The sequence below is a fragment of the Malus domestica genome, chromosome 04, assembly GCF_042453785.1.
Source record: "Malus domestica chromosome 04, GDT2T_hap1".
Lineage (NCBI taxonomy): Eukaryota > Viridiplantae > Streptophyta > Magnoliopsida > Rosales > Rosaceae > Malus > Malus domestica.
The window spans coordinates 1,234,082-1,260,188 of record NC_091664.1 but is presented as its reverse complement, the minus strand read 5'-3'; the positions used below and the strand labels follow the sequence as shown (position 1 = coordinate 1,260,188).

Below are 26,107 nucleotides of genomic sequence, written 5' to 3'. Positions count from 1 at the left end.
GAGCACAATACTGAGTTCTGTGCTCATGATGTCAGCACAAATAAAGGGTGTTTTGTGCCTACATTCTGACAAAGTTGTCAGACTACCTTTCCCAGCCATGTTGGCACTTAAAATGTAATTGTGCCTGCATGAATTAAATAAAGGTCGTACCCAGTGCACAAGGCTCCCGCTAATATTAAAAAAAATCATAATTTGAAAAATTGAAACTGAAATTGAGGTTTTTTTTTCTTAATTTTCATAAAATGTAGAAGGCCTACAATTCATTCTCAATCTCACAAACATATATTGTAATGTTACATATTTCATCTCTATGCAAAAAGAACTTGAAAGCAGACATTTTTGGACAGATGCATCTTCCCCAGCAAGCCTTGCACCTCATCGAATCTCTGCTGCTCCATAAACGAATTAATGAAGATGATCATCAGGAGAAGATCTTCCATTTTTGTTTAAGTATTCCTTCAAATAGTTTTTCCCTATCCTCGTACACAACAACATTAGTAAACTCAATAATTCAATGATTATAGTAATGTAAAACAAGATAATCTTAATACATAAGAATAGAACCCATCTTTGCTATTTCACAAATAAATTAATCAAACGGTCTATATGGAATCTGGACCTTTTTCTGCCAAGGTTACGAAATGAAACCCAAATTCAAAGGTTATGAATCAATACCTATTAGTCGGATTTGAAACAGAAGCAGATCAACGTCAAATATCAACCATTCGTAACACACAATATATCAAAATGAAGCTGGGACTAAGAGGAGTTCGATTTTACCTAAATCGAGGCCAAAGGATGGCTGGAGGTGGCTGGAAAATGGCTTGAAAGTCACGGCCAGTTTGGGTCTCTACGAATCCATGACAGATTCAACCAACAAAGCTCGAATCTGGTCCCTAGGACTGTGAAGAGTTCGTTTATGGTATCAATATCATCGTCTTCAACGAGATTTGGGCGGGAAAAGCTCGAAAAAGCTGCAACTCACCAAAATAGTGGAGATCGTTAGTTCTTCGTTCAATCTCGCAAATGTGGTGGAAATTTTCTCATGCAAAGCCAGAAATCGACTTAGAACATTGAAGGAATTAACCAAAGGTAGTTACAGACCTTACCTCGGTCGGGAAGGCGATGAACTCGCCGGAATTCTCTCGGGTTCGAGACGTGTGGTTCTCCAATTTGAGGTTCGAGTCAAGGGTTTGGGCACTAGTCTTGTGTTTGGAGACGAGATGGTGGTGGTTTGGTGTTTAAAGTCGTCGGAGAAGGTGGTGGTTAATAGTTGTGTGGCTCGGGGAAAAGAGACTAGAGGGAGATAAGGATGAGGGGAAAAAATGAGAGAGAAGTGAGGGAGTTCGACTGAGAGCATAATGAGACCGATAGAAGAGGGAACAGAGGAAGGGAACAGAGGTGTGGGCCTCAGTGGCACACACTCCAATTCTACATAAAGAAGATAATTTCAAACAAATGAGAAGGGAGAGAGGCTGGACTGGCTGGTAAAAAATAGGCGGTTTTAAAAAAAATTATGGGTGTGGGTGGGGCTGGTTTCATGAGAAAGTAATAAAAAAATATATAATTGTGTCCTTTACAAATAGTAAAGGAGTGAAAACATATTATACTAGAATACAAGCACAAATCCATAATTGTGCCAACATATTATTTTGCTATAGAGTGATTTATTATTTATTAATATTTACTGGACACAATGTCTAACATCGGTGTCATACAAAGGATTTTATAATTATTAAAAGGGTTTTTATCACAAATAATCCCTAAAATTGACCCACCCAATCAAGATGGTCCCTGAAATTGAAAATCCATTAATGTAGTCTCTGAAATTTGGTGTCGCAAACCAATGTAGTTCTTCAGTCATAACTCCGTTATTGTTAGCCTATTTTGAGACTAGAACATTGCACAGCATTAAACAGCTCCATACCATTATTTACCACAATTTTATAATCTAACTTTTTGTGTGTGCTAAATGTAAAGACAAAAAAAACTAACAAACAAATTTTTATTGGTTTGTTGACTTTTATTTGAATAAATTTCGACTCCGTAATTTTTTCAAGAACTGATCCAATTGGTAAAGCCCTGTAATTTGACATCATAAAGTATCGAATAGGAAAATAAATTTAGAAAACATCCACTTGATCCAAGTAGTGGATCTGCCAGGTGATGGTGATGAAACGTGTGTGTGTGGGGCACCTTGATCAATAAAAACTAAAACTAAAGTATGATTGGTGTCTAGACTGGTGAAGGAAGACACGAACATTGTGCTTATAAAATCAAATGATTTAAATATATTAAATTAGAGGGCACAAAAATGTTTTTAGTGTTTTTGTAAATTAATAAAAAAAATTTAGTATTACGGATATCCATAAATAGTGACACAAACTTTTGTGTTCAAATTTTAATAGGCACAAATACATTTTTGTTTAGACACTAACTAATGTGCCTTTTTGTTCAGAAAGCACATTTGTGATAGTTTTGTGTTCATTGACATCTAAGAGCACCAATATATATTTGTGTTCAATGAAAATGCAAAGGGCACATATCAATTGTGTTCTTAGCCCATTTTTCTTGTAGTGTTTATAGGTTTGGAGACAAGAATAAATGTAAATGTTCTATGCTTTTTTTACATTTTGTACATCATATATATCGTCATCAAGTAAATCGTACTGGTCAACATATACAAAGATTACTAAAATTAACTTGCCATACATACAACAAACAGAAGGATTACCAAAATTAACTTGCCATACAGTAACAAACGAAAAAAGAAAAACATGAAGAAAAGGAAAGGAACAGGAAAGATTGCAGAATCAACATATAGAGAAAAATGAGAGACATGCGTGGTATAGATAAGAATTTTAAAACCTAACCCCTAACCCTAACCTTAATCCTAACCCTAACCCTTATCTTTGAACAACCCTCCACAATATCGCCCAATTAATATATTTATTATCATAGTTGAGGGTTGGAAATTCTAAATTTGCTCAAAGCATTTCATAGTTGGTTTATTGGCATATTGACAATGGACAAAAACGTGAGAAGTATGTTTTGGATGTAAATTACACATTAGGGCAAACATTAGAAATAGAAAAGGATTGGGTTAATCGTTGTCTTTTGTTTAATCGATTCTGAATGAGAATCCAAGAGAAAATATTAATTTTAGTAGGTAATTGTTGTTTCTAAATTTTGAATAATAATGTATCGATACCATTTTAATTTCTTTTGTTGACTTATATAATTTTGTAGCCGTTTTAATGGGAAAAAAATACCATTTTTAAAGAGAGATCATACCCTCCTCTCATTTGTCATAGGAATATTAATGGTCGTCGTACCCAGTGCACAAGATTCCCGCTTTACGCAGGGTCTGTGAGAGGTGAATGTTGGCTAGATTAATAGTTAAAAAAAAATTCAGATTGTCATTAGGTATAAGTTTAACTACTCAAATGTGTGAAGATGAGTTGTGACTAGGTTAATTTAGGAGATAATAACTTCTGTTTTTTTTTTAATATGAGCAGCAATTGTAGATTTTTATGCACTTATCAAAGGTGGGTGTATCCTACTAATCCGAGTATACTGCAAGTTTATGATACTAGTCTATCTCTTAAGCTTTAGTAAACTTAAAAAGAAGACATAATCTCGATCTAACTAGAACAATGTGAAAATTAATTCCCTGTCAATTATGTAAAAAAACATGTACAACAACATACACGTAGAGTTTTGTTTCTCAAGCCTACAACCATTTAATTTACTGAGTGTTTCAACTTCTATCTCTATTTAAATCATATTTTATAAACTATGACCGTTAACTTACTTAAAAATAGTTCATGGGATTAATTTCAACTGTGACAATAGTTCTAGTGGTAAAACGATAGTTTATCGAAAAAAGGCAAATTTAGATATTCAAGGCTCCATACACATGGGACAAAAACACACTTCAAAATTTATTCACTTTATCACTTAATACTATAACCCGGACTCCAGATGTCTAATTTTCAAAACATTTGATAGTTATATATAAAGGTTTTAACCAACTAGAACTGATTTAAAATCACTCCTACAGATTGAATAGTTTTCATTTAATCCAAAATAAAATAATAATAAAAACCGGTGAGGTAAACTTTAATCAATGGAAGCTTGGAATTCGAGTTTGGGACACCTTCCAATTTCAAGAAGAGAAATATACGCTGGACCAAAAGTTAGTTGGTAACCGTCTTAGGTTTATTATGATAAGCAAATTTTTAGCAGTAAACCATATTTTAATCATGGACAAATTGGTACTGTAATAAACAAATCCAAACATCAATCTTTTTAACTTAAAGAACACCGAAAAATGGATTCTTGATTGCAGAGTCGAGCTCAGACCCAGCTGAGTTCAGCACTGCCATGTCAACCTTGTCCCTGGGAAGAAACAAGAACTCGCCCCCTTCCATCCTCTCAAACTCGCACAACTCAAGAAACTCGACGCCGCCTTTTAGCGAGCCAACCCTTTCCTGTGTAGGCAATGAGTGAATTGACAACAAAAGAAGACATGAGTTATTGACCAAAACAAGAAATATGGACATTGAAAGAGTAAACTAGACCAGTAAACGGATCTGATTTTGATCGGATCAGCCTAACGGGATACCGGATTCAGATCATAATCAGATTATTGAATTTAGTTCATATTATTATCGCATCAGATCAACTCAACTCCACATCTGATTTGTTAAGCTAACTGGATACCGGATTCGGATCATAATCAGAGTATCATATTGAGAATGTCAATCCATATCCTATGAATTCCATCGGATTCCAATCGATTAGATCCGGATCAAAACCTGATCCATTGACAGGTCTAAATATAAGTTAATAGTTAATAGTGTGGTGACCACGGTATACGCAAACTTTAACAGGGAAGGTGAAAGAGAACAAAAATCTATAAGGAAAGATTGGACTCAAAAGCGAGCTGTTTCTGTGCAAGATAAGTTGTTCTACCTGGAAAGATGGGTTAGTGAGTCGAATCTTTCTAAATTTCTCCTCATTAGGATTTTTGGCAACATTCCCTACAAAAGTTAAAAGAGTCTGGAATGCTCTCTTCACTTTTGCATCGTCCTCCTACACACAGAAAGCAGAAATAGGTAAGGCCATTGTCCACAATCCATACAACATAACTTTGAAAAGATAAATAATGAGAGCAGTTCTTTTCAAGCAATATTATTCTGCATTTTTGTTTGCTTCTTTTTTATCATTTCAAAAAGCAACTTCGGTTAAACTCAAGGGTCAATGTGTGAGTGACATTAAAAAATACCCCAAGGCCTCATTTCGTATATGGAGGATTGGAAATGAAAGAATAAGCCACTATTTAGGTATGTTGATGGAGGATATTAAAAAAATTGTGACCAATTGGAGGTAGGAGATGGATTACTTAAAAAGAAAACTTATCCATTCCAATCCTCCCCAAAATGGTCAGATTAGAACGGAGATGTTTTTTTTCATGTCTAATCCATAAAAATAAAAAATCATTCTCCTCTACCTTCAATATATTTTGAAGTTATCCATTCCAATTCAATCCTAGACACCAAACGAGTCCTAAATGAGCAATTGACACTTAACTTTTGGGCCTTGTTTGTTAGAGAGGATTAGCTTGGATAGGACTATTCACTATATTGGAGGCATTTTGAAGGGAGAAATAGATGACAATTTCCCTATTTTTGTCCAAGTTGAAGGTCACTTATTAAGAAAAGTTGTCCCTTTTAATCCTACCATTTTTGTGGGGATTATTAGAGATATCGTTTCTTCATGAATAACCTTCAACTTGAACAAAATATGGAAGTTTTCATCCTTTTCTTCCTTCAAAATGCCTTCAATATAGTGAATAGTCCTATCCAAGTTGGTCCTCTATCAAACCTTGTCTTGTTCCAGAACTGTATGTGGTTCTCTAGAAAGTTGCTCAATATGAAGAAATTATAATATTGTTTCTTTCCTAATGAATTATTTGACCTTACAGGCAACTGTTTTTACCTTGTGATTCTGCTTGAGAGATCGCAAACATTCTCTCATTTGCTCTGTTTTTGTGGCAGGCCTTATAGGCAATGAGCTCTGCACGTTAGATACAAAAATACAGCAGAAATCACATTACTACAGATTTCAAACAATTTCTGAATGGCATTCACTAGGCAAATAGTATATACAAACAAGCTCATGCCTTTTTCTCTTCCACAACAGGTGCAGCAGGTTTTGCAGTTGAAGGATCCTCTACTGGCAACCCAAGTTTCCTCCTCCTCTCTGCCTGTGAAGAGTGATGAAGAAAGACGAAAACTGATTTCTTATTTTATAAAAAAAAGAAAAGAAAAACCAAGATAGATTGACAAGGGGAAGCAATTCCTAACTTGATTCTTTCATTACTTGTCACATGAGATATAGCAAGGCTTTGTTGTAAAGCCATGATCACAAGGCTTAATTGTAAACCCATCATAGTTTGTGAGTGTTTTCAATAAACTTTAAAAGGAGGGGTGGGCTAGAGGTGGGTATCTTCTTTATACGAATCCGAACGCATTCATGATGCATGTTAGTTAACCCTCCTGCTATATATTAAGTTCAAAATATGAAAGGAAACACAATATTCAGATTAGCTGTTTATATGAACAACTATGGGAATTCGTTGGGTGCACGTTATAACTCGACTTATATGCAATCGGCCCCACTTTCACATACTTTCCAGTGCACAAAAGTAGGGTAACTTGTATGCTAACTAAAAATGTCTAATTCAATCGCATGTGCACCATTAAATACAATCCTTTCACTAGTTCTCTCTCCTTTTTATCAGAAGAGGTCTTTGTGCCTCTGCAAGAGACAAATAAACCAATAAAATGAGACCAAAGACGAAAAGTCTTGCAAAAGTTTCTAAAATCTGAATGAAGATATTCAGAGTCTCCACTGTAAGCCAGACTCCGTAAGCCCTACAAGATAGGTTAGGATTTCAATGTCAAACATGCCTGGTACGGATCTACTTATATATGCCTTCAGACTAACTCCTACTATTCTCGGAATCTCAGTCTGTTCCTTGGATTAAGTGTTCAAACAATGCTTTTCTCTACCTATTATTTCTTCGTCTGTTTAGCTTAATTTAAGGTTTCTTCTGCAAATATAATTCAGACTTGACTTGGGAAAACAAAACAAAAGACATACTTCTGGTATGGCTCACGGGTCTCCTAGAGGAATATTTTAGACACATGATTAAAGAATGCAAATTTACCAAATTGCACTTAAAGCCTGTTAAAAACAACACTGCACAAGGACACGTCGGACAATACAATACTCACCCAAAAACCTAGTACTGAAAACTTTTGTACAATATTAAACAGTGGTTAAACATATCTTTACCTTATCTTCCTCCAACTTTTGACGAATCTTTTCCCTAGCTCTTTTCTCTTCGTCTTTCTCTGCTTTTCGCAAAGCAATAATCCTATCACAAAGAAACATTTCCATGCCAATGGAAGACGAATTCAGGTAATGAAAGGGAGCATTTGATGTCATTAAATGGTAGATTGGAAAACAAGCACAAGATGTAACACAAAAGATTCAGTAAATGAAGATAAACCTTTTTCTTTCATTGTCTTCTTCTGTTCTCTTCGCTTCTAGGAGTTCCTTGCCCACTCGAATCCTCTCCTGAAGAACCACATACAGAGAAAAAGGAATCTATCATTTACATTGGATCAAAACACTAGTAGAATTGAAAATTGAGAGGCTGTATTATATATTGTACACATAGTCCTAGCTTCTGAAGGTTCCTCATAAATTTTTAAAGTAAATGAATCCACCAGAAATACTTAAGCAATGAGCATAAATATCTAGAAAACTAAAATTTAAACATATGTTCTCCTTGAATTGCACAAGCAAAAAAAGGACCTCATCGAAAAAGCCAATTCTTTTATTGACATCATATTAACAAAATAAGGGGGAATATTAATATTATAAATTGTCAAAATTAAAATTAAAATTCTTCATAGGGGAACATGAAGAAACAATACTTAATGGTGAAGAAGGAAAAGCATGTCCAACAAATTTGTCTTTTGTGGTAAAAAAGGAACAATACTTAATGGTGACACACACACATACATACAGATGGAAAAGGTTACTCCTGCAATGCAATTATGGACAAGAGGGCAGACATTAAAAGTACCTTTTCTTTCTCTCTTTCCATTCTCTTCTCTTCTTCTTCTTTCTTCTTGCGAGCTTTCTCCCTTGAGGTTGGTTGGAAAGAATTATAAGACAAAAGTTAAGTAGTGAGAAGCACTGAGCAAGTCTAAAGCAATTTTCAAACATGAGTATTTTCCCAAAACAGCATTGTCAAAGAAAAAAAAAATTAAGCAAAACTATAGGATTTATATTTCAAATGTTGCAAACATAGCATTACAGATTTTGGAAATATACCAACAAGATAAGTTCAAGTACAAGGAAATTTGAGATCAAAATCCCTAGCACGAGCATTACCCCCAAATCAATGGAATGGTGAACAACCAGTTGTTAATGTAAAGGGTTCAAATAGCAGAGTACAATTTCCAACTAGGGGGACTGAATTTTCAAGCGATTAGTTAGCTCTCAGTTATAAGATGAAAGCAGTAAATGGGAACTTCAATCTAAACAAAACCTTGCACATCCTAGAATTATCAGCTTCAACATGCAAAACTGGAACTACAGCATCCAAAAAAAAGAATGAGATAAATATTCTGACAAACAGCAAACTAGAATGAGCAAAAACTTTGGTATCAAGATGATCTAATCTAATCTATTCCTTTTTTTATCTAATCAAAATGAAGCCATCAGTGACACTAACAATGCATGCATAAAGAAACACTACCTAAGCTCTTGTTGCTTGGCTTTCAATTGTTCTGGCGTGAGAGAAGGTTTTGGAGCCTCAACTTTGCTGTTGATTGGTACCTGAGCCCAAACAATCATAAGTCTTAATGAACATAAATTATCCCTACTGCCAATCTCTCCTCATAACCTTTCTTTCACCTCCTGATGCAGGAGAGACGTTCAAAATTCAAAAAAAATATATTTGTTTTAGAATTAAATTAAAATTTGCATTAGTAATAGAATTTACAACACCATTTATTACAGGACTCCTCAAAGACTCAAGAAGTTCATATTCATAGCCTTCTAACGTTGTTCAAAGAGCACCACAACAACAAACCAAAGAAACAATTCCTGGACTTTGCTTGAAGCAAAATAATGTATGAGAAAATTTCAACCCGAAATTTGTGAGCTTCCAAAAAATATATTTATAGAAGTTTATATGTATAAATGCTACCACTATGATATAATGTCAAACATGACTAATGTCATCAAGTACCTAACTACTCTATCCAATCTTTTGTATGGAGAGAGAGAGGGTGAGAGAGAGAGAGAGAGTAAGAGAGAGAGAGAGAGAGAGAGAGAGAGAGAGAGAGAGAGAGAGAGATGCAAATAGTTCATATCTTATCAAGCAAAATAAATGATCATACCAAAGGCATTTCATCTATGTTCGGATCAGTCTCATGTTCAACTACCCAATTGACAGCAGCCTCCAAGCTCGCGTTACCTAAAAAACCCCAAAATTATAGGTTGAGAGAATTGAAATTGTAAGATCACAAACTTATATCATGTGTAACTGTTTCCAAAGGAAAATTCACAAGCCCACAACCCTATAGACGATCAAACAACTATTGCTAGGCAGTTTTACCAAAGTAACCAAACTAACCAGAGACAGCAGAATGCAAAGAATTGCATAAACTAAGGGATCCAAATCCAATCAACTAAACATTCACAATAGGGTTTTCCACCCAATCATTTAAAATCAAGAAAGAGAAAGAAAAGAATAAGAGAAGAAAACTAAAACGATGCACAGGAGCAACTTTCATAAATTATAATTCTGGTGCTTTCCTCTTTGCAGCCTATGTTTATGGGTTCATATAGGCGTCTTCATTCCATTTACTCTATGTAAATAGAATATGTTTTATTTCATATAATCCACCGTCAGTTGTGTAATGGCAGCTGGAGAGAGAACAGCCCAGAAATTATAAACAAATGAAGCTGGATCCTAAACATCAGAGGAACATCAAAAGGAGTCTCCAGCTAACTTGTGACACTATCAAACTCTAATATTTGAATTAAAAAAAAATAAACTTTACTACTCATGAAGACATCTCCTCAGATCTAGCAACAAAAGAAGTTAACATCAAATTTTTTAACACTTAACCCCTATAAGTGGCAATATTCCAAATAATAGATATGACAAGCCTCCAAATTATTATAAGAACCTGTCATCTTGTCAGAGGAACAAAAGAGTGGGAAAAGAAAAATAAAGCCACTAATAGCAAGCCCAGAGACAGAAGCTTCAATTTCAGTTTCAAAGAGATTTTAATTTTTTTCATCCGCTCACCAGAATAGTGAAGTGCACGGGTTGCCCGCGCTGTTGAAAAGCCCATTCCTTCAAGTTCCTCAAGCAGCTTTTTGTCAACCTCTGGAACGACCATTTCTAGATGAAAAATATTGAATAAATCAGGTATTAATCGAATTAATAAACCAGACTAGCAAAAATAACTAACCATCAAGAAAAAAAAATAACAATCGCAGTATGTTTCCATTCATATATAGACAGGTTATAAAGCCTGATTCAGGAATTGAGTAGACAAACTAAATTCATTTTCCATGTTGATCTACAACCATTAGTTTTAAGCCCTGGCTGCTGACAGTCTTCCTGATGAATAATTTTGAAGAAAGACCACTAATATTTTCTATAGGAAGAAAGACCAACAACAAAACAACAATTAGAACTACATGTTGTCGTATATTTAGACTCTTAATTTGACTATAACTTAGATACACAGTCTATCTTAAGAAAATATAAAACCAATGTGAAAGGCATGCTATTGTAAGAAAACTCCATCTACTACTGAAGGTACAAAATCAATCCAAAAGGAACCAAAGCCATTCAAACATAACCGGTTTGCCAACAGCAAGAAGCCATGCACAAAAAGGCACAAGGAAATTAACAGTCCCACAGCATCCAAACAACAAACCTCTAGTTATCGTTACACAAGTTCAACAAACTCATACAGTAATGTAGCATCTACCCAAAACTGTACAAATAACAACCTATTCCTAAAAATTAAATGCCTTTCAAAATACAAAACTACAAATTCCATCCTTTGACTTCACACTGAACTGGAAGAAGTACCTTCTGCCGCATGGCTACTTGCACCAACAGCCTCATCGGACCCTGAAGGACTCACCTTTGGAACCTCCAAACTTATCGGTTTAGCTGCATCCGCAGTCTTATCAACAAACTCGGTGTGCCCAGTTCTTTTGGTGTGCAAATCACTTTCCTGCACAATCAAAGCACCAAAACAATTTGCTTTATTGCCAAGAAAACATTAGTCTAATCTTCAATCATCCGAACATAAACCTATGCCATAATCATTCATTGAACTCCGTATCCTACTACATTGCTCATTCTCTAACCCCAAATAACCAAAAGATCTTTAAAAAAACTCTCGAATCCAAATGAAACTGAATTTTATTCCACCAGCAATAAAATAAACAGTTTCAAAATTCAATGATAAATCCATTAAATATCTTAATCCAACAATAAAGATACTGAAATCCAACTAATGCATGTGAAAATTAAGCTAAAATTATACTGACCCAGATAAACAAATCACTAACAAGGCGAAATTAGAAAGAAAAAACAAAGGAAATTCAGATAGAGAATAAAATCCGATAAAAATTTCCAAAATTCACAAGCAAATCCAGAAAAAATGTGAAATCAAGGGAAGAAAAAAAAGTTCAAAATTCGATTGAGAAAGAAAGAGTTAGGAAGTATATATACGGTTTTGGATCGGCATGGTTTGCCGCAAGAGGAGCAGACGAGGTTGAGAACAGCTTCGGTTGACTCAGAGAAGTTGGAGTGGGAGGTGAGCTCGGCGTGCTCTTGGGCTTCCTCCACCGACCTCAGCAGACTCCCGCAATCGCCGCACTTGAGCGATACGCCCGCCATTGATGATTGTCTCGGTGGTCAGTGGAAATCAGGAGTCTCTTGTGCAGTTGGCTGGCTCCTCAAGTTTTCTCCTCCATTTTCTCTCTTTTTTTTCTTTTAAAACTAGGAAAAGCGAAGTGGGCTGCTCGACCCAAAAGCTCAATCTGCCGCCAACAAAGCCCCAAAGCCCAATTTTTATCTCAGCCCAGCCTTTATTTAGCCCAATCCAATTCTCAAAGGCCGAAGTACCAGTTTGGTACTGCTTACCTTTTAAAAAAATGAAAACTAACGAAAAGTCCAAAAAAACTTTCCTTTTAATGAAAATTCATTTTTAAAGGTATAGTGAATAGTATCAGGGAACTGTATAAATGTGGTTTTTCGTTAAAAGTGAACAGTACCATGAGTGTTTTGTTAAAACTCTCTTTAAAAAAGCAGGTATGAAAAAAAACACCCAATTTTTTTGTGTTTGGTAAACTTTCAAAATCAGTTTTTTTCGTAGTTTTGGATGAAAAAAAAAACTAAAAAGGCAAAGTAGCAAAACCCTGTTTTTTATCACAATACATGGTTGAATAGTGCCATTAAATGAATTTTTCAAAGTGGCAACCTTACCCTATCTTTCTCCTTCATACCAGTTCTGGACTCCACCCCCCCCTCTTTCTCTAGTCACTCTCTAGCGCCGTACTACCTAGATTCACCACCCATCCCCTCCATCTTTTCTTACTCCCCAAATTCGCCACCCTATCTCTCTCTCAATCCCCACCAAATACACCCATCGCCACCTTGCAAACCATGATCCCAACCCACTCCCTGCTAGATGATAACCCATATCCCACCCACTCATCCACCACCGCACCTTCCAAAACATGTAATGCCCTGGAAATCAGAATGCAGGAAATAGAAATAGGAGTGAGGACGAAGGTTCCAAATCGCCATAATTGAAAGAGAAATGCAAAGGGGCGAAGGTGGGTGAGGATTTTGAAATTTCAAGAGGGATCATTGATGAAAAATGGAAGAAAAGCCATAAACATTTTGGCATAACGAAATATAAAGAAAGAAGAATGAAAAAGCTAGAAAGAAAGGGAAACAAAGAAGAAAGGAAAAAGGAAACAATCATGAACTGTTTGGCAAAAAGAAAGGAAGAAAAGGCCATAAGTTTTTTTATTTTTTTGGTCATTTTACGCAATCACAGCTGTTTTACATAAATATTTACCAAACACTATAACACTGCTTTTTTTCTTTTATTAAAAAACACTTTTACAATTATCATTACCAAACACTTTACTGCTTTATTTCACTGTTGCTTATTCTTACAAACACAGTAGAAACAGTTTTTTTTCAAAGCACAATAATACCAAACTAACCCGAAATCAAGTCAATTCATGTGAGCTCACAAAACATGTCTTAGGTACGTACACTTGTGAAGTTAAAACTCATTACATTGTGTTATTTTTTTAGAATGCTATAGAGCACACATATGTCATTCTCTTAGGTGGACCCGCATGATAGAGTAATTTTAGGTCCACCTGTGTTATAGTAACATCACATGGTATCACTATTGTTTATTTCACTCAAATTATAAGACACATATTTTCCCTTTATTTCACTGAAATTATAAAACTTATATTTATCATTTCTTTATATTATTTATAAGGATTATAATCGTATAGTATTTCTCTTTTTCTTTTTTGAGGTCAAATGTAATATTTCTCTTTTACGTATTTATTTTGTATAATATTACTTTTGAGAAAGAAAAAAAGGAATTGTCAGAATTATTAATATTACTTAGAAGTTGAGCATGGTAACATGACATAACAAGTTGTTTACGATTCCAAATAATCTGCATAAAATAAATGTTTTAAGTGATCCAATCCCTTGAAGATCATGACTTTACAACTCAGCCCTCGATGCTCAATGAAGAATCCAATATAGCAGCTCGCACTCGTTTGCGTTGCAATTCCAATGTATTTTCTGTTGCCCAAATTGTCCAACAACACTCTCAACTAAATGAATTTATTCTAAAGAAAATTTTGTTCCAAGTATTTGAATTGTATAAGTATTCTTTTGGAAAGGATCTTGGAGATCCGTGAATCATGTCCGTTCGTTGTGCATCGTGCGGTCAGTTTTTGTCAAATACTGTTTGTGTTTAATTTTAAATAGAAATATTTAAAATGATTTATGACCACTAAGTCCACTCATGCGGACCATTAAAATTTGATCCAAATGCTACAAATGAGGGGTCCTTTAAAATTTATAATAACTTTAACCGTTGGATTAAAGTTTAATAACTCGAATGAGTAGAATTAGTAGACTTGATGGAAGGGATCCAGAAATGATTCATTTCCCGAAATTTATGGGCATTGTACTATAATAGTACAATTTATAACGGTAAATAAAACCGGCCAAACATTGTGCGATAAAAGAATGAAAAGCCGTATATTTACGTGACATCTTACTTGAAGAGCAAACCAGGAGGTCAAACTCGTCATTTCGGACACCACCCAGGGGCAAACAAGTAAACCGACAAAGCGGCCTCCAACGCAAACCCTAAATATTTTCCCAAACCCCCCCTCAGCCTATAAATAAGTCACGTTGCGCCTCACAACCCTACGCTTTCATTTCTCACTGCCTCTGCCGCTCTCGCTTGAACAAAGAGTTCGAGCTTCCAGATCTGAGAGGTATTTTCTCTCCTCATTGTCTATTCGCTCTCCGTTTTCTGTAGATTTGGGACTGCAAACGTTGTTCATCGCTGCCTCTTCATGTTGTTCTCGTTAATCTGGATTTGTTTATGGCTCTGTCGATGCCTGTTTCTTTCGTTTGCACTTGATTATAATTCAAGAACTCGATGATGGTGTTTCTTTACTTTATTATGTTGTAGATCGATTGATTAGATTTTAAAACCAAATTTAAAGCGTTTATTGGGTTTTTTTTTTTAAATTTTTTTTCTGGATTAGTAGGCGATAATATGTTTTCTTAACCCAGATGGCTGTTTTTATTTGATATACATCCGATTGATTTTTTATTTTATTGATTTAGTTGATGCTTATGTTAAAGATTTACCTTTACAATAAATCATAGATGTTATATGAATAAACTACTTTACCATATGGTTTAATTTGTTGTTAATTAAACTGTGAGAATTTATTCTAGTTTAAATTTTTTATTAATTAAACTATGAGAATTATTTATTACTAATTAAAATTTAATGTTTGTTTTTTTAAAGAACAAACTTACTTTATTTGAATAAATTTGATTAATTCTTGTTTTCATATACTGATATCGAACTGTTGATTTAATTCGTGTTGCATGTTCTGGGTGCAGGTAAATTCTAGTTACTTAGCATGGGTAAAGAGAAGTTTCACATCAACATCGTGGTCATTGGCCATGTCGACTCCGGCAAGTCGACCACCACTGGTCATCTTATCTACAAGCTTGGCGGTATTGACAAGCGTGTGATTGAGAGGTTCGAGAAGGAAGCTGCTGAGATGAACAAAAGGTCGTTCAAGTATGCCTGGGTGCTTGACAAGCTTAAGGCTGAGCGTGAGCGTGGTATCACCATTGATATCGCCTTGTGGAAGTTTGAGACCACAAAGTACTACTGCACGGTCATTGATGCTCCAGGGCATCGTGATTTCATTAAGAACATGATTACTGGAACTTCACAGGCTGACTGTGCTGTCCTCATCATTGACTCCACCACTGGTGGTTTCGAAGCTGGTATTTCCAAGGACGGACAGACCCGTGAGCACGCTCTTCTTGCTTTCACCCTCGGTGTGAAGCAGATGATTTGCTGCTGTAACAAGGTATAAATTCCATTCTAATTTCCTGGTCTTTGAATATTATGATTATGTTATTGTGTGTTATTTCTAACTTCTGTGTGCAGTTGGTTCTGTCTGATAAAGGGATCCTCCCATAGTTCAAATACCCCTTGTGGTTCTATTGATTGGCATTTGTGGGCATCAATGATGCCCCAAACTATGGGTAGTGTCCACTTTATGAGGAGATGTTTGGAGTTATGAATTGGAGGGACTGCCTGGTGGCGTAGTTCTTAGTTAACTATTGAGGGTTCGATTCCCTCTCTCTCCTACATGCTTTATCAGTGGTTTATCTCAACCTTCAGTGCGTTGTATTGATGTGTCTTACAATTATTTCTATTGAATATTGCTACTGTTTTTAGTCTCTGCTTAGTTGATTTTTTTTATTGCGTATTGGTTCCATTTTAAATTGAGTCTGGGCTTGTTTTTTTCATTGTAACAATGTACAGGTGTAGGCAAGTCATGTGTCATTTCTTGCCTAACTTAATTCATCTCTGTCATTAACTTAAAAGAACATATAATGATCTATAAATTTGTAGTGTTTATACTCTAGATGATGCCAAATAACTGTTTTATGTTATTTGTTTGCGCCTCCTGACTGGTTGTTATTCACTTGTAAGACTGCTTTTGTTGTACTGGTTTGCTGACTTTGATTGTGTACTTATTCCCGTGTTTGCATTGCTTCTTGTAGATGGATGCCACCACTCCTAAGTACTCCAAGGCAAGGTACGAGGAAATCGTGAAGGAAGTTTCATCCTACCTGAAGAAGGTTGGGTACAACCCCGACAAAATCGCCTTTGTTCCCATCTCTGGGTTTGAGGGTGACAACATGATTGAGAGGTCCACCAACCTTGACTGGTACAAGGGACCAACCCTTCTTGAGGCTCTTGACCTGATCAACGAGCCCAAGAGGCCCTCAGACAAGCCCCTCCGTCTTCCACTTCAGGATGTGTACAAGATCGGTGGTATTGGAACTGTGCCAGTGGGACGTGTTGAGACTGGTATCGTCAAGCCTGGTATGGTTGTGACTTTTGGGCCAACTGGTCTGACCACTGAAGTTAAGTCTGTTGAGATGCACCATGAGGCTCTTCAGGAGGCACTCCCCGGTGACAATGTCGGGTTCAATGTTAAGAATGTAGCCGTGAAGGATCTCAAGCGTGGTTTCGTTGCATCCAACTCCAAGGATGACCCTGCCAAGGAGGCTGCCAACTTCACATCCCAGGTTATCATCATGAACCACCCTGGTCAGATCGGTAACGGATATGCCCCAGTTCTGGATTGCCACACTTCACACATTGCTGTGAAGTTCGGTGAGATCCTTACCAAGATTGACAGGAGGTCTGGAAAGGAGATTGAGAAGGAGCCAAAGTTCTTGAAGAACGGAGATGCAGGTATGGTGAAGATGCTTCCCACCAAGCCCATGGTTGTGGAGACCTTCTCTGAGTACCCACCATTGGGTCGCTTTGCTGTTCGTGACATGCGCCAGACTGTTGCTGTTGGTGTTATCAAGAGCGTTGAGAAGAAGGATCCCAGCGGTGCCAAGGTCACCAAGTCTGCTGCCAAGAAGAAGTGAACAATGGCCAGTACTCAAATTTTCACTGACGCAAACTTATGCTTTTATGATACAAACTCTTATCTTAGTTGTTTGGTTTTAAGTGGTTTAGTCGGTTTAGTTTGTAGTTGTTTTAATTCCGGTCTGATGTCTTCATTCTCGAGTGTCGGCGCCCAGAATTGGGTTCTGGACAGGCGGTGGTGACCCATCAAGTTTATGTTGTGTCGATTCCGCCTTCTGAAGGAGGATGTTTTTGAGTTGAGACTATTTACTTATCAAGTTTTGTTGCGTCTGTTGAATGGATAATTTTTGAGCTTATATATTTTGGTGTTCCAGTATCTCATTATCTTCTTTTCGTATATTTGGATTTGCTGATTCACTTTTAGTTTGTTTACTCACTGAGATAATGCATGCTTAGCATCCTTAAGTGGCTTGGTGTGGAGGCCTTGTATTGTTCTTGTAGAGCTTTTTACAAAGTGCTTTTCAGAAAGCGATCTGAGTTGGGATTTTATATAGCTTTTTAAAAAAAGTACTTTTTCAGAAAGCAACTGAGGGAGGTTGATACCCTAAACTCTAAACTTGGTCGTGTTTTTACTCTTGACTTCTAATTTTTTTCAATGTTCGAACATGGGTGCGTTCTGGATAGAGCCACATCCTTATTTCAAGAGGCGTTCCTCCTGTTTGAGAAGCCAAACATCATCCATTCGGGCATAAAAGTCGTGCAATTTACAACTTATCACATCCAAATGGGTAAATAAGACCCGCATTCAAAATTCTCCCATGGGAGATTGAGTAGAGTGTACTCACTAGTGAGTAACTAAGTAGGGAAGTAGGAATCCCAGCCAGTCCACCGGACGTTTACGAAAGAACCAACCATTTCCCAATCAGACTCGTCCCATGCGTCGTAAGCAGCTTCATCGAAATTAATATAGCCTAACTCATCATCCCCATTGTAAGCTTCAAAGTCATTTTTCTAAACATCAGTACTGGTTTGGTACCTTTTATAAAAAGTGGGTATAAAAAAAGTTGAGCTCAAAAAGGTATTTGGTACACTTAAAAACAGCTTATTTTCACAGTTTTAGGTGAAAATAAGCTAAAAACGTAAAGCAGCAAAAATAAGCTTATTCTCACAACATAGTAGAATCAGTTTTCTTTCTTCAAAGCATAGTAATATCAAACCAGCCCGAAGTCATGAATACCAAACTCAAGTCAAGGGGGCTGCTCGACCCAAAAGCTCAAGCTGTCACCAACAAAAGACCCAAAGCTTAATCTTCTCCCAGCCCAGCCTTTTGTTTAGCCCACTCCAATTCTCAAAAGCCCAAATCAAGTCAGTTCATGTGAGCTCACAAAACACGTCCTATGTACTTATTACAATTGTGAGAAGTTAAAACACATTACAATACGTTATTATTTTAGAATGTTATAGGGTGCACACATATGTCATTCTCTTAAGTGGACCCACATGATAGAGTACTTTTAGGTCCACTTGGGTCATGGTAACATCACATTCATATTATTATTCTCCGTTTCGCTCAAATTATAAGACTTGTATTTATTGTTTGTTTCACTCAAAATATAAGATGTATATATTGTTTGTTAATATTATTTTATACGGATTATGATCTTATTGTATTATTATTTCACTCAACACGTATATTTGTCTTTTCTTAATACTACTTAGAAGTTGAGCATAATAACATCACCTAACATTGTTTACCATTTCAAATAAACTGCGAAAAATAAATATTGAGTGATCCAATCCCTTAGAAATCATAGCTTTACAACTCCGTCCTCGATAGTCAACGAAGAATTCGGTATAGCAGCTCACGCTCGTTTGCGTTGTGTTTCCCGTTGTAGTGTTGTTTAGGTTGTGCCTAATAAGAGCAAGTTCACCCTTAAAAAAATGTGCCGGCACCCAGGCCATTTAATCTATTCAATGAACAATAATAGATTTCAATGAACAGTAATAGACCAAATGCATCTTCATCCCTAAAAAATACGCTGGCACAAATGATCTCTATCCCTACAAAATGTGATGGCACCCAACCCATTTAAAATATTGTTAAATTTTTATAAAATAATAAATAAAAAAATAGTTTTAATTTCAAATAAGATTTTTAACCAATCTCGTCACACCACGTGTCATTATCCGAACGTACTATTTTGTGAATAGATTTTCGCTAAGATTTTCAACCAATCCCTACGCGCCACGTGTCACTATCTGTTTACAATAATTTAGTTAATATTTCAATAATATTTTCAACCAATCTTGTCACGCTACGTGTCATTATCCGAACGTACTATTTTGTGGATAAATTTCCAATTAGATTTTCAACCAATCCCGACGCGCCACATGTCATTATCTGTTTACAATAATTTAGCCAAGATTTCGATAAGATTTTCAACCAATCACGTAGTGCCACGTTACATAGTCCAGAATCTCATCCTTTCTTTTTTTGTCCATATAAACCCTACATCCCTACATCCATCCTCACACCAAACTCAATCCTTCTTCATCAGTTTCAAATCTTGAGTTCTTATAATGTCTTATTCAAGGAGAGTGTATAAACAGTTTGAGGAGCAACAGAAAAGATTGTTGGCACAACAGGAAGAATTGGTCAATCTCGAGGAATGTGGAGGTGGAGATAAGGCTGTTGCAATGGAGGAGGATGAAGATGATGACCATAGAAGGCTGATGGCCTCGCATTCCCGCCGTGTCATGGAAGCTGTGGGTCAAAAGCCAAACCCAGACATGCTGCAAACTTCGAGAGAAAAAGGGAAATACGAGGTAAAGATCTCTTGGAAATATTATTTTATTCCCAATAGCGTATTCCGTGATCATGTTTTTAAATGTCATTTTAGAATGCAACGAAGCTTGTTCGACAAAATCATGAGTGCTATTTGCAAACATGATCCATACTTTGTGCAAAAAGATGATGCTTTTCATGTTCTAGGTCTTCTTCCTGAGCAAAAAATTACGGCTGCCTTACGAATGCTTGCATATGGAGCATCTGCAGATCAAGTGGATGAGATCGCGATGATGCATTTAACAAAGGAATTGACAGACAAACTGACGGAAAGTATGACATTGAAACAAATTCGATGATAAAGTATGACGTTGAAATGTTTTAAAGATGGGGTATAAAACTGTGATTTGCCCAATAATTAAGGTAGTCTTGTGTAATTTAACCTTTAAATTTTAATTTTACTGTCAAATATGATCAGAAATGTCTTTAACAATTTATAAATCATTTTAAATATTTTAAAAGTACTTTCAAATATACCTAAAAGTACTAATAATTTCTCATAAGTATTAACTATATATTAAGTCTTTAGACGCTGAGAAATTGACAAAGACCACGCGCATTTATGGCGCTGGTTGGGGCAGTCAAAACATGAGTCTCTTCTTTTCTCTTTGGAATTATTTTTTAGGAAGAAAAGTCTATATGTTTCTTATATTATACATACGTAGGCGAGTAGCTAGTGTGTATGAAAAATGAAATGATGCTGATCTGATGATGACATGATGTGAGTGCTCCGAAGAATAAAATATTCCCTCCTAAAGAAACTAATAAGAATAAAACTATCAAATATTTAACATGTACGATCTTGAGCTAAAATCATCTTACAAAATTAATCTTAATGGGGCAGGCGAAATTAAATGGTTACGATGATATAGTACTACTCTTCATCCTTTAAGATTAATTTTACAAAAAATCAATTAAATGAGTGATAATTTAATCATTGATTAGCGTTGTTGAAATCTTATTGTTTAGCTGAATAATATAATATTTAAAAGATGATCTTGAAAATATAGAATTTAGATCATGCATATAACATTACAGGATGACAAACGAACTAAAAACATAAAACCAAAAAGTTTAAATGAGAAGGTTACTGAAATCTAGCTATTAATTGTTTCTACCCTAATATTGAAAAGCAAAGATTAGCCTTGTGAATAAAGCATCTATCACTTTCAGAGTTTCCAATACATACCCACCCAACACATTGCCAATTATCTCCATCCTAACACATGAATGAACTCTGCATGTTGTCACGAAGCAAACACAATTTGCACCAACGTGGTTTGCTGAATTGTCATTTGCGATCCCTTCGTGGCTGGATGGCAAAGCACCACCTGTCTTGGACAATGGTTCTTGCACAACCTTCATGCAGCAGTCACACTCCCCACGTGAATGCCTTGTGCATAAACGAGTTTAACATGCACCTTATTCTCGTCCCTCGATATATATATATATATATATATATATATATATATATATGAACTTACCTTCACAATCTAAGTTATCATCATTTGGACTCAGTCTAACTCTTTCTTTTTTCACTTTCTTGATAAAAAAATAAACAAAAATGTGTCCCGTTTCAAATATTAACATTGTTGCGTGGTGCAGGAAGCATGAAGATGGAGATGGTAGAGTCACTGCCAAATTCGAGGATCTTTCACAGGTAACATGCTCGGAAGGGGATGGGGACGATGGTGATGACGATGATGGCGACTATGATTTTGCTCCGGCTGCATAAGTATAGAGAGACTAGTACTACTTGTTATTAACTTAATTAGCATAGCTAGAGTTAGCTCAAGTTTTGTAATGAAGACTATTATATTCTATGTTCAGTGGTCACATATATAACAATATAGTAAACCTAATTATAAATCATTTGTATTTACAAGGCTCTTTTCCTTCTGATGTTATCTTCATTTACATGTTCGTCCTGCGACGAGTGACCTAATGTGTGTATGTTAGGGTGGTCTTGCAAAATACGTACTATGTACGCAGCCAGAAAAAGGAAAAACCTAATAACTTTATTTATTTCTAATGATATTTATGAATCGTCTGTTGAAATTTGAAGGTAAATTCGGTTGATAAATGATGAGTCTATCAATTCTATTAACTTATAAACTCTAAAACTGGTTTTGTAAAAGGAATGACAACAGGCCAAATGATTAAATTTCTTGAATTTCATTTTCAAGGATTAGCATTGAATAATCTTGCCTTCATATGGTATTAGTGTGCAGCCTCAGGTGGTACAAGTCTTCAAATGGAATATTAGTATAAATTACTATAATTAAGAAGATACAAAATTTTGTATTCTCTTGTGGAACCAGATAATTAAGAGCACAGTTCAGATTTTTGTTGTTGTAATTAAATCAAAATATCGGTCAATTCAATAACCATTTTATTTTTGATTTTTAGATTTAATTTGGTTTTAATTTAGAGATGGAGGAAAAGTATACGGAGAAGTGAGCAATGTAAAAGGATGATGCGAAGTTCATGGGAAGAAGGAACGAAAGAGAGAACGAAAAGTGCAATCAAATTCAAATCGCTTTTGTTTTTTTTTAATTTTCATTTGTGTGTGGACCATCACTCTTTGTATTTTTTGAGATAAGAAAGCTCTCTTAGTTAGGTCTCCAAATCTCAATGTGGAGGTTCAAATTCTAAGCGTGATTCAGTTTTATAGGTAAGAGCTGGTAAGCATATTAACTGGACAGCAGCTAGGGCCGGCAAAGTAGCTAGCATAGTGAAAATGAGAAAGCTTGGCTGCTGAGCTGGTAGCGAATTATGGGTGGACACGTGTCTAAATTGTGATTAAAAAATTAATTAATTGGACACGTGTTCACCCGTGATTCGCTAGCAGCAGGAGCTGCTACTGATTTTTCAGTAGCCAAGCTCCGTTCTAGTGAAAATATGTCTGACTAGCAAAAAACAAATAGAAAAGTAACGAAATGATAGCATTTTAGATAAGGACAATGAAATTTTCAGAACATCTAAACATTTATTAGTCCAATTAGACCTAGGTTTACTCTTTGCACCCCGTTATCTCATCCAATGATATCAAACTTTGCAACATAACGTATCTCTCTCTCATTTTTGGGTGAGAGGGATAGCCAACAATAAACTCATGGACAATTTCATTAAGTATAATACTTGCATTCATACTTTGAAGGATGAGCTCATTCTTCATCATGCAAATAATATATATTTATCATAAATATTTTATAATCGAAATCGTTCAATTTCTTACTCTTCATTTAAAGATTACAGCTACAAAAAATTATTTGAATCGGAGATCATTTAGTCATTAAAATGTATGGAACGTACAAATCAACGGTGTAGATACCAAGTAACATATTCATGATGAACCCTTCATTTATTTGATATGTTTGGATAATTAAACGATTTTCGATTCAAATGATTTTTTGTATGAGTGATCTTCAATTGACGATTAAGAAATTGAATGATTTAGATCATTAAGTTTATATACTCAAAATATGTTATTTGCAAATGTAAGAATATGTACATCCCTTCATGGGGATGCAAAGTATTATCCTTCCATTAATCTTAAGAGTAACCTACACTTACCAATACATGTGAATCTCATCTCTATTAGAAATGTGATACAAATATGATATAAAAAATGTGATAAAATATCACTTTTGTAATCTCAATTGAATTACATCTATCCAGACACCCCCACCTTTTTAACCCCACTTTTATTAAAACGTAATGATTTTTCTCCAGTTTCTACAAACCAAACTACAAATACAAGTATAACACTGAAAGAACAGTGAATTATTAAAACCTAATAGTGAATTGGACCATAAATTCAATCTTAGTATACATTCTATATCGCAATTAGGTGATGCGAATTATTCAACCATTTACTACATGATTTTGAAATTTTAATTTCCAAAACCTGCATACGGGTATAGATGGTACTGAAACAAATTGTAGAAACACATCCCTGAATATAGGCCATAAAAACAAAATGCTTAGTTGAATTAGAAGTCAACGGACCTAAATCGATTAGTATAATGATTTTATATCTAATTAACCCTAATACTAAACAAGTAGAAGATGAAACACCAATTCAGAAAAAGAAGAGAATAAAATCCCATGTGAAACCTCTGAATTCAAACTTGGTTGTCTTAGTTTGTACGTGAAGATAATGTAATAGACTCTCTCTAATTTTCTGCTAGTTTCTTTCCTCCTCCGTGCCTCTTTCCCTTACCCTTCGTAGAACCTCAGTTTTCCCATTGATCAACGATGATGTTACTAGCATGTGCCGTCAGTTGGGGTATTGTTTGTCCTTTTTCAGTTGAACGCCTTCTTTTCTCCAAAGGCAGTTTTCGCCCAATCTTCAATCTTAGCCATCCAGTATTCAGATCGTGTGGCCACGAGTGGCTTCTTGGTTTTTCATTGGAAACTACCTTGTTTTTTCTTCATAAAGCAGCTTCCGCTTTTCCACCGTTCTAATACCGTGTTGCTAGGGTTACAGGATGACTTTTATCTTTGTTGACTGTATGTGCTTTACTTTTGAGAGGAGACTTGACTCAAGTATCTCACTTCATTTAATAATTAGAAGATTATTTAGTCATTAAAATGTTAGCTTAAATGTCAAAAGGTCCTTGTGTTATAGTTATATGGTCAATTTTGTTCTCGTGCTTTTTATTTGGTTAATTTAGTCATCGTGTTTGTCTATGTTAGCCAATTAAGAATATTTCATTCAATCTCTTTTAAAAAAAATCATAAGAAAAAATATATGAGATATAATTATCCTTTCTCTTTATAAAAAATGAAAATCAATGAGAAATAACACATTTAAGAGATAAAACTTCCAATCTGAAATACGATTAAGGTTGTGACATAGAAAAGATAGGAAGTAATGTTAGGAAGGAGGTCGGGGAATTAGGAGAATATTTGTTTTTTAAATTTTAATTTATTTCATTTTTAAATATTTTAAATCAAATAAATAATTTTATAAATAAGTTTACAATAATTTATAAATTTGTTTACAAAAATTAGATGAAAATGTCCTTAATTGACTAACAGAGATAAACACAAGGACCAAATTGGCCAAATTGAAAACACATGGACTAAATTGACCCGATGACTAAAACACATGAACCATTTTAACATTTAATCCTAAAATATATAGTACAAATTATAATAAGTAATATATTCATAGTCAATTGTTTATTTATTTGATATGTTTGGATAATTAAATGATTTTTGGTTTTTTTTTTTGTATGAGTGGTCTTCAAATAATTATTAAGAGATTGAATAATTTCGATCGTTGAGTTTATATGCTCAAGATATACAAATGTAGGAATATGTGCATCCTTCAAGGGGATACAAGTATTATCCTTTCATTAATCTCAAGAGTAACGTTATACTTACCACATTTTTCATATCACATTTGTATCACTTCTTTAATATATGTATAACTTATCAATACATATGGATCCGTCTTTATTTGAAAGGTGATATAAATATAATATAAAAATGGACCCTATAAAAAATGATAAAAGTAGTATTTTTGGGTAATGCTAGATCTGATTTAGGATTGTGATGCTTTAAAAAAAACAGCTTGTTAAAAAAATTGGAGTATTAAATGTGTTTGGAAAAAAAATGTTACTGTTGTCAATGACAGCAGAAAAACATAGAAAAGTAGAATTATAGTCTACCATGCTTCTAAAAAAAGTATTTTTTTTAATTTCAATTTATAGTAATCAGTGCTCATTTAATGAACTTTTCTAATGGCAAGTCTACCCCCACATATTTTATAAAATTACAATATTTGCCCATACATTGTTGTCTTTGAAAATTATTATATCACACTAAATATCATATATTTTTTAATCATTTAACATATTCAACAATCAGGGGCGGAGCCACCAAGGGACGAGGTCCCAGGCCCATCCTGACTTTAGCTGAGGTG

The 26,107-nt window shown here is 35.1% G+C and overlaps 2 protein-coding genes and 2 long non-coding RNA genes across 4 annotated transcripts; 2 read left to right on the top strand and 2 right to left on the bottom strand.

The window, feature by feature from the left end:
- Nucleotides 1-191: 191 nt before the first annotated feature.
- Nucleotides 192-1,420, bottom strand: LOC103418983 (uncharacterized). The gene is made up of 3 exons (XR_003772483.2): nt 1,110-1,420; nt 781-974; nt 192-473 (listed from the first exon to the last, which is right to left on the bottom strand). It is a non-coding gene; the product is annotated as an uncharacterized lncRNA (long non-coding RNA).
- A 2,779-nt stretch (nt 1,421-4,199) lies between these two features.
- On the bottom strand, nt 4,200-12,184 carry LOC103429296 (uncharacterized). The gene is made up of 12 exons (XM_008367440.4): nt 11,855-12,184; nt 11,204-11,351; nt 10,406-10,501; nt 9,489-9,565; nt 8,843-8,922; nt 8,165-8,225; nt 7,583-7,650; nt 7,366-7,447; nt 6,188-6,271; nt 6,004-6,081; nt 4,978-5,097; nt 4,200-4,493 (listed from the first exon to the last, which is right to left on the bottom strand). Exons 1-12 carry the CDS (start codon nt 12,020-12,022, stop codon nt 4,317-4,319), a joined length of 1,239 nt encoding a protein of 412 aa, XP_008365662.1. The 5' UTR covers nt 12,023-12,184; the 3' UTR covers nt 4,200-4,316.
- A 2,342-nt stretch (nt 12,185-14,526) lies between these two features.
- Nucleotides 14,527-17,703, top strand: LOC103429295 (elongation factor 1-alpha). The gene is made up of 3 exons (XM_008367439.4): nt 14,527-14,676; nt 15,320-15,801; nt 16,505-17,703. Exons 2-3 carry the CDS (start codon nt 15,340-15,342, stop codon nt 17,384-17,386), a joined length of 1,344 nt encoding a protein of 447 aa, XP_008365661.3. The 5' UTR covers nt 14,527-14,676; nt 15,320-15,339; the 3' UTR covers nt 17,387-17,703.
- Nucleotides 17,704-19,858: 2,155 nt separating this feature from the next.
- LOC103429294 (uncharacterized) lies at nt 19,859-22,044 on the top strand. Its single transcript, XR_011579864.1, has 2 exons — nt 19,859-20,153; nt 20,320-22,044. It is a non-coding gene; the product is annotated as an uncharacterized lncRNA (long non-coding RNA).
- Nucleotides 22,045-26,107: the final 4,063 nt, after the last annotated feature.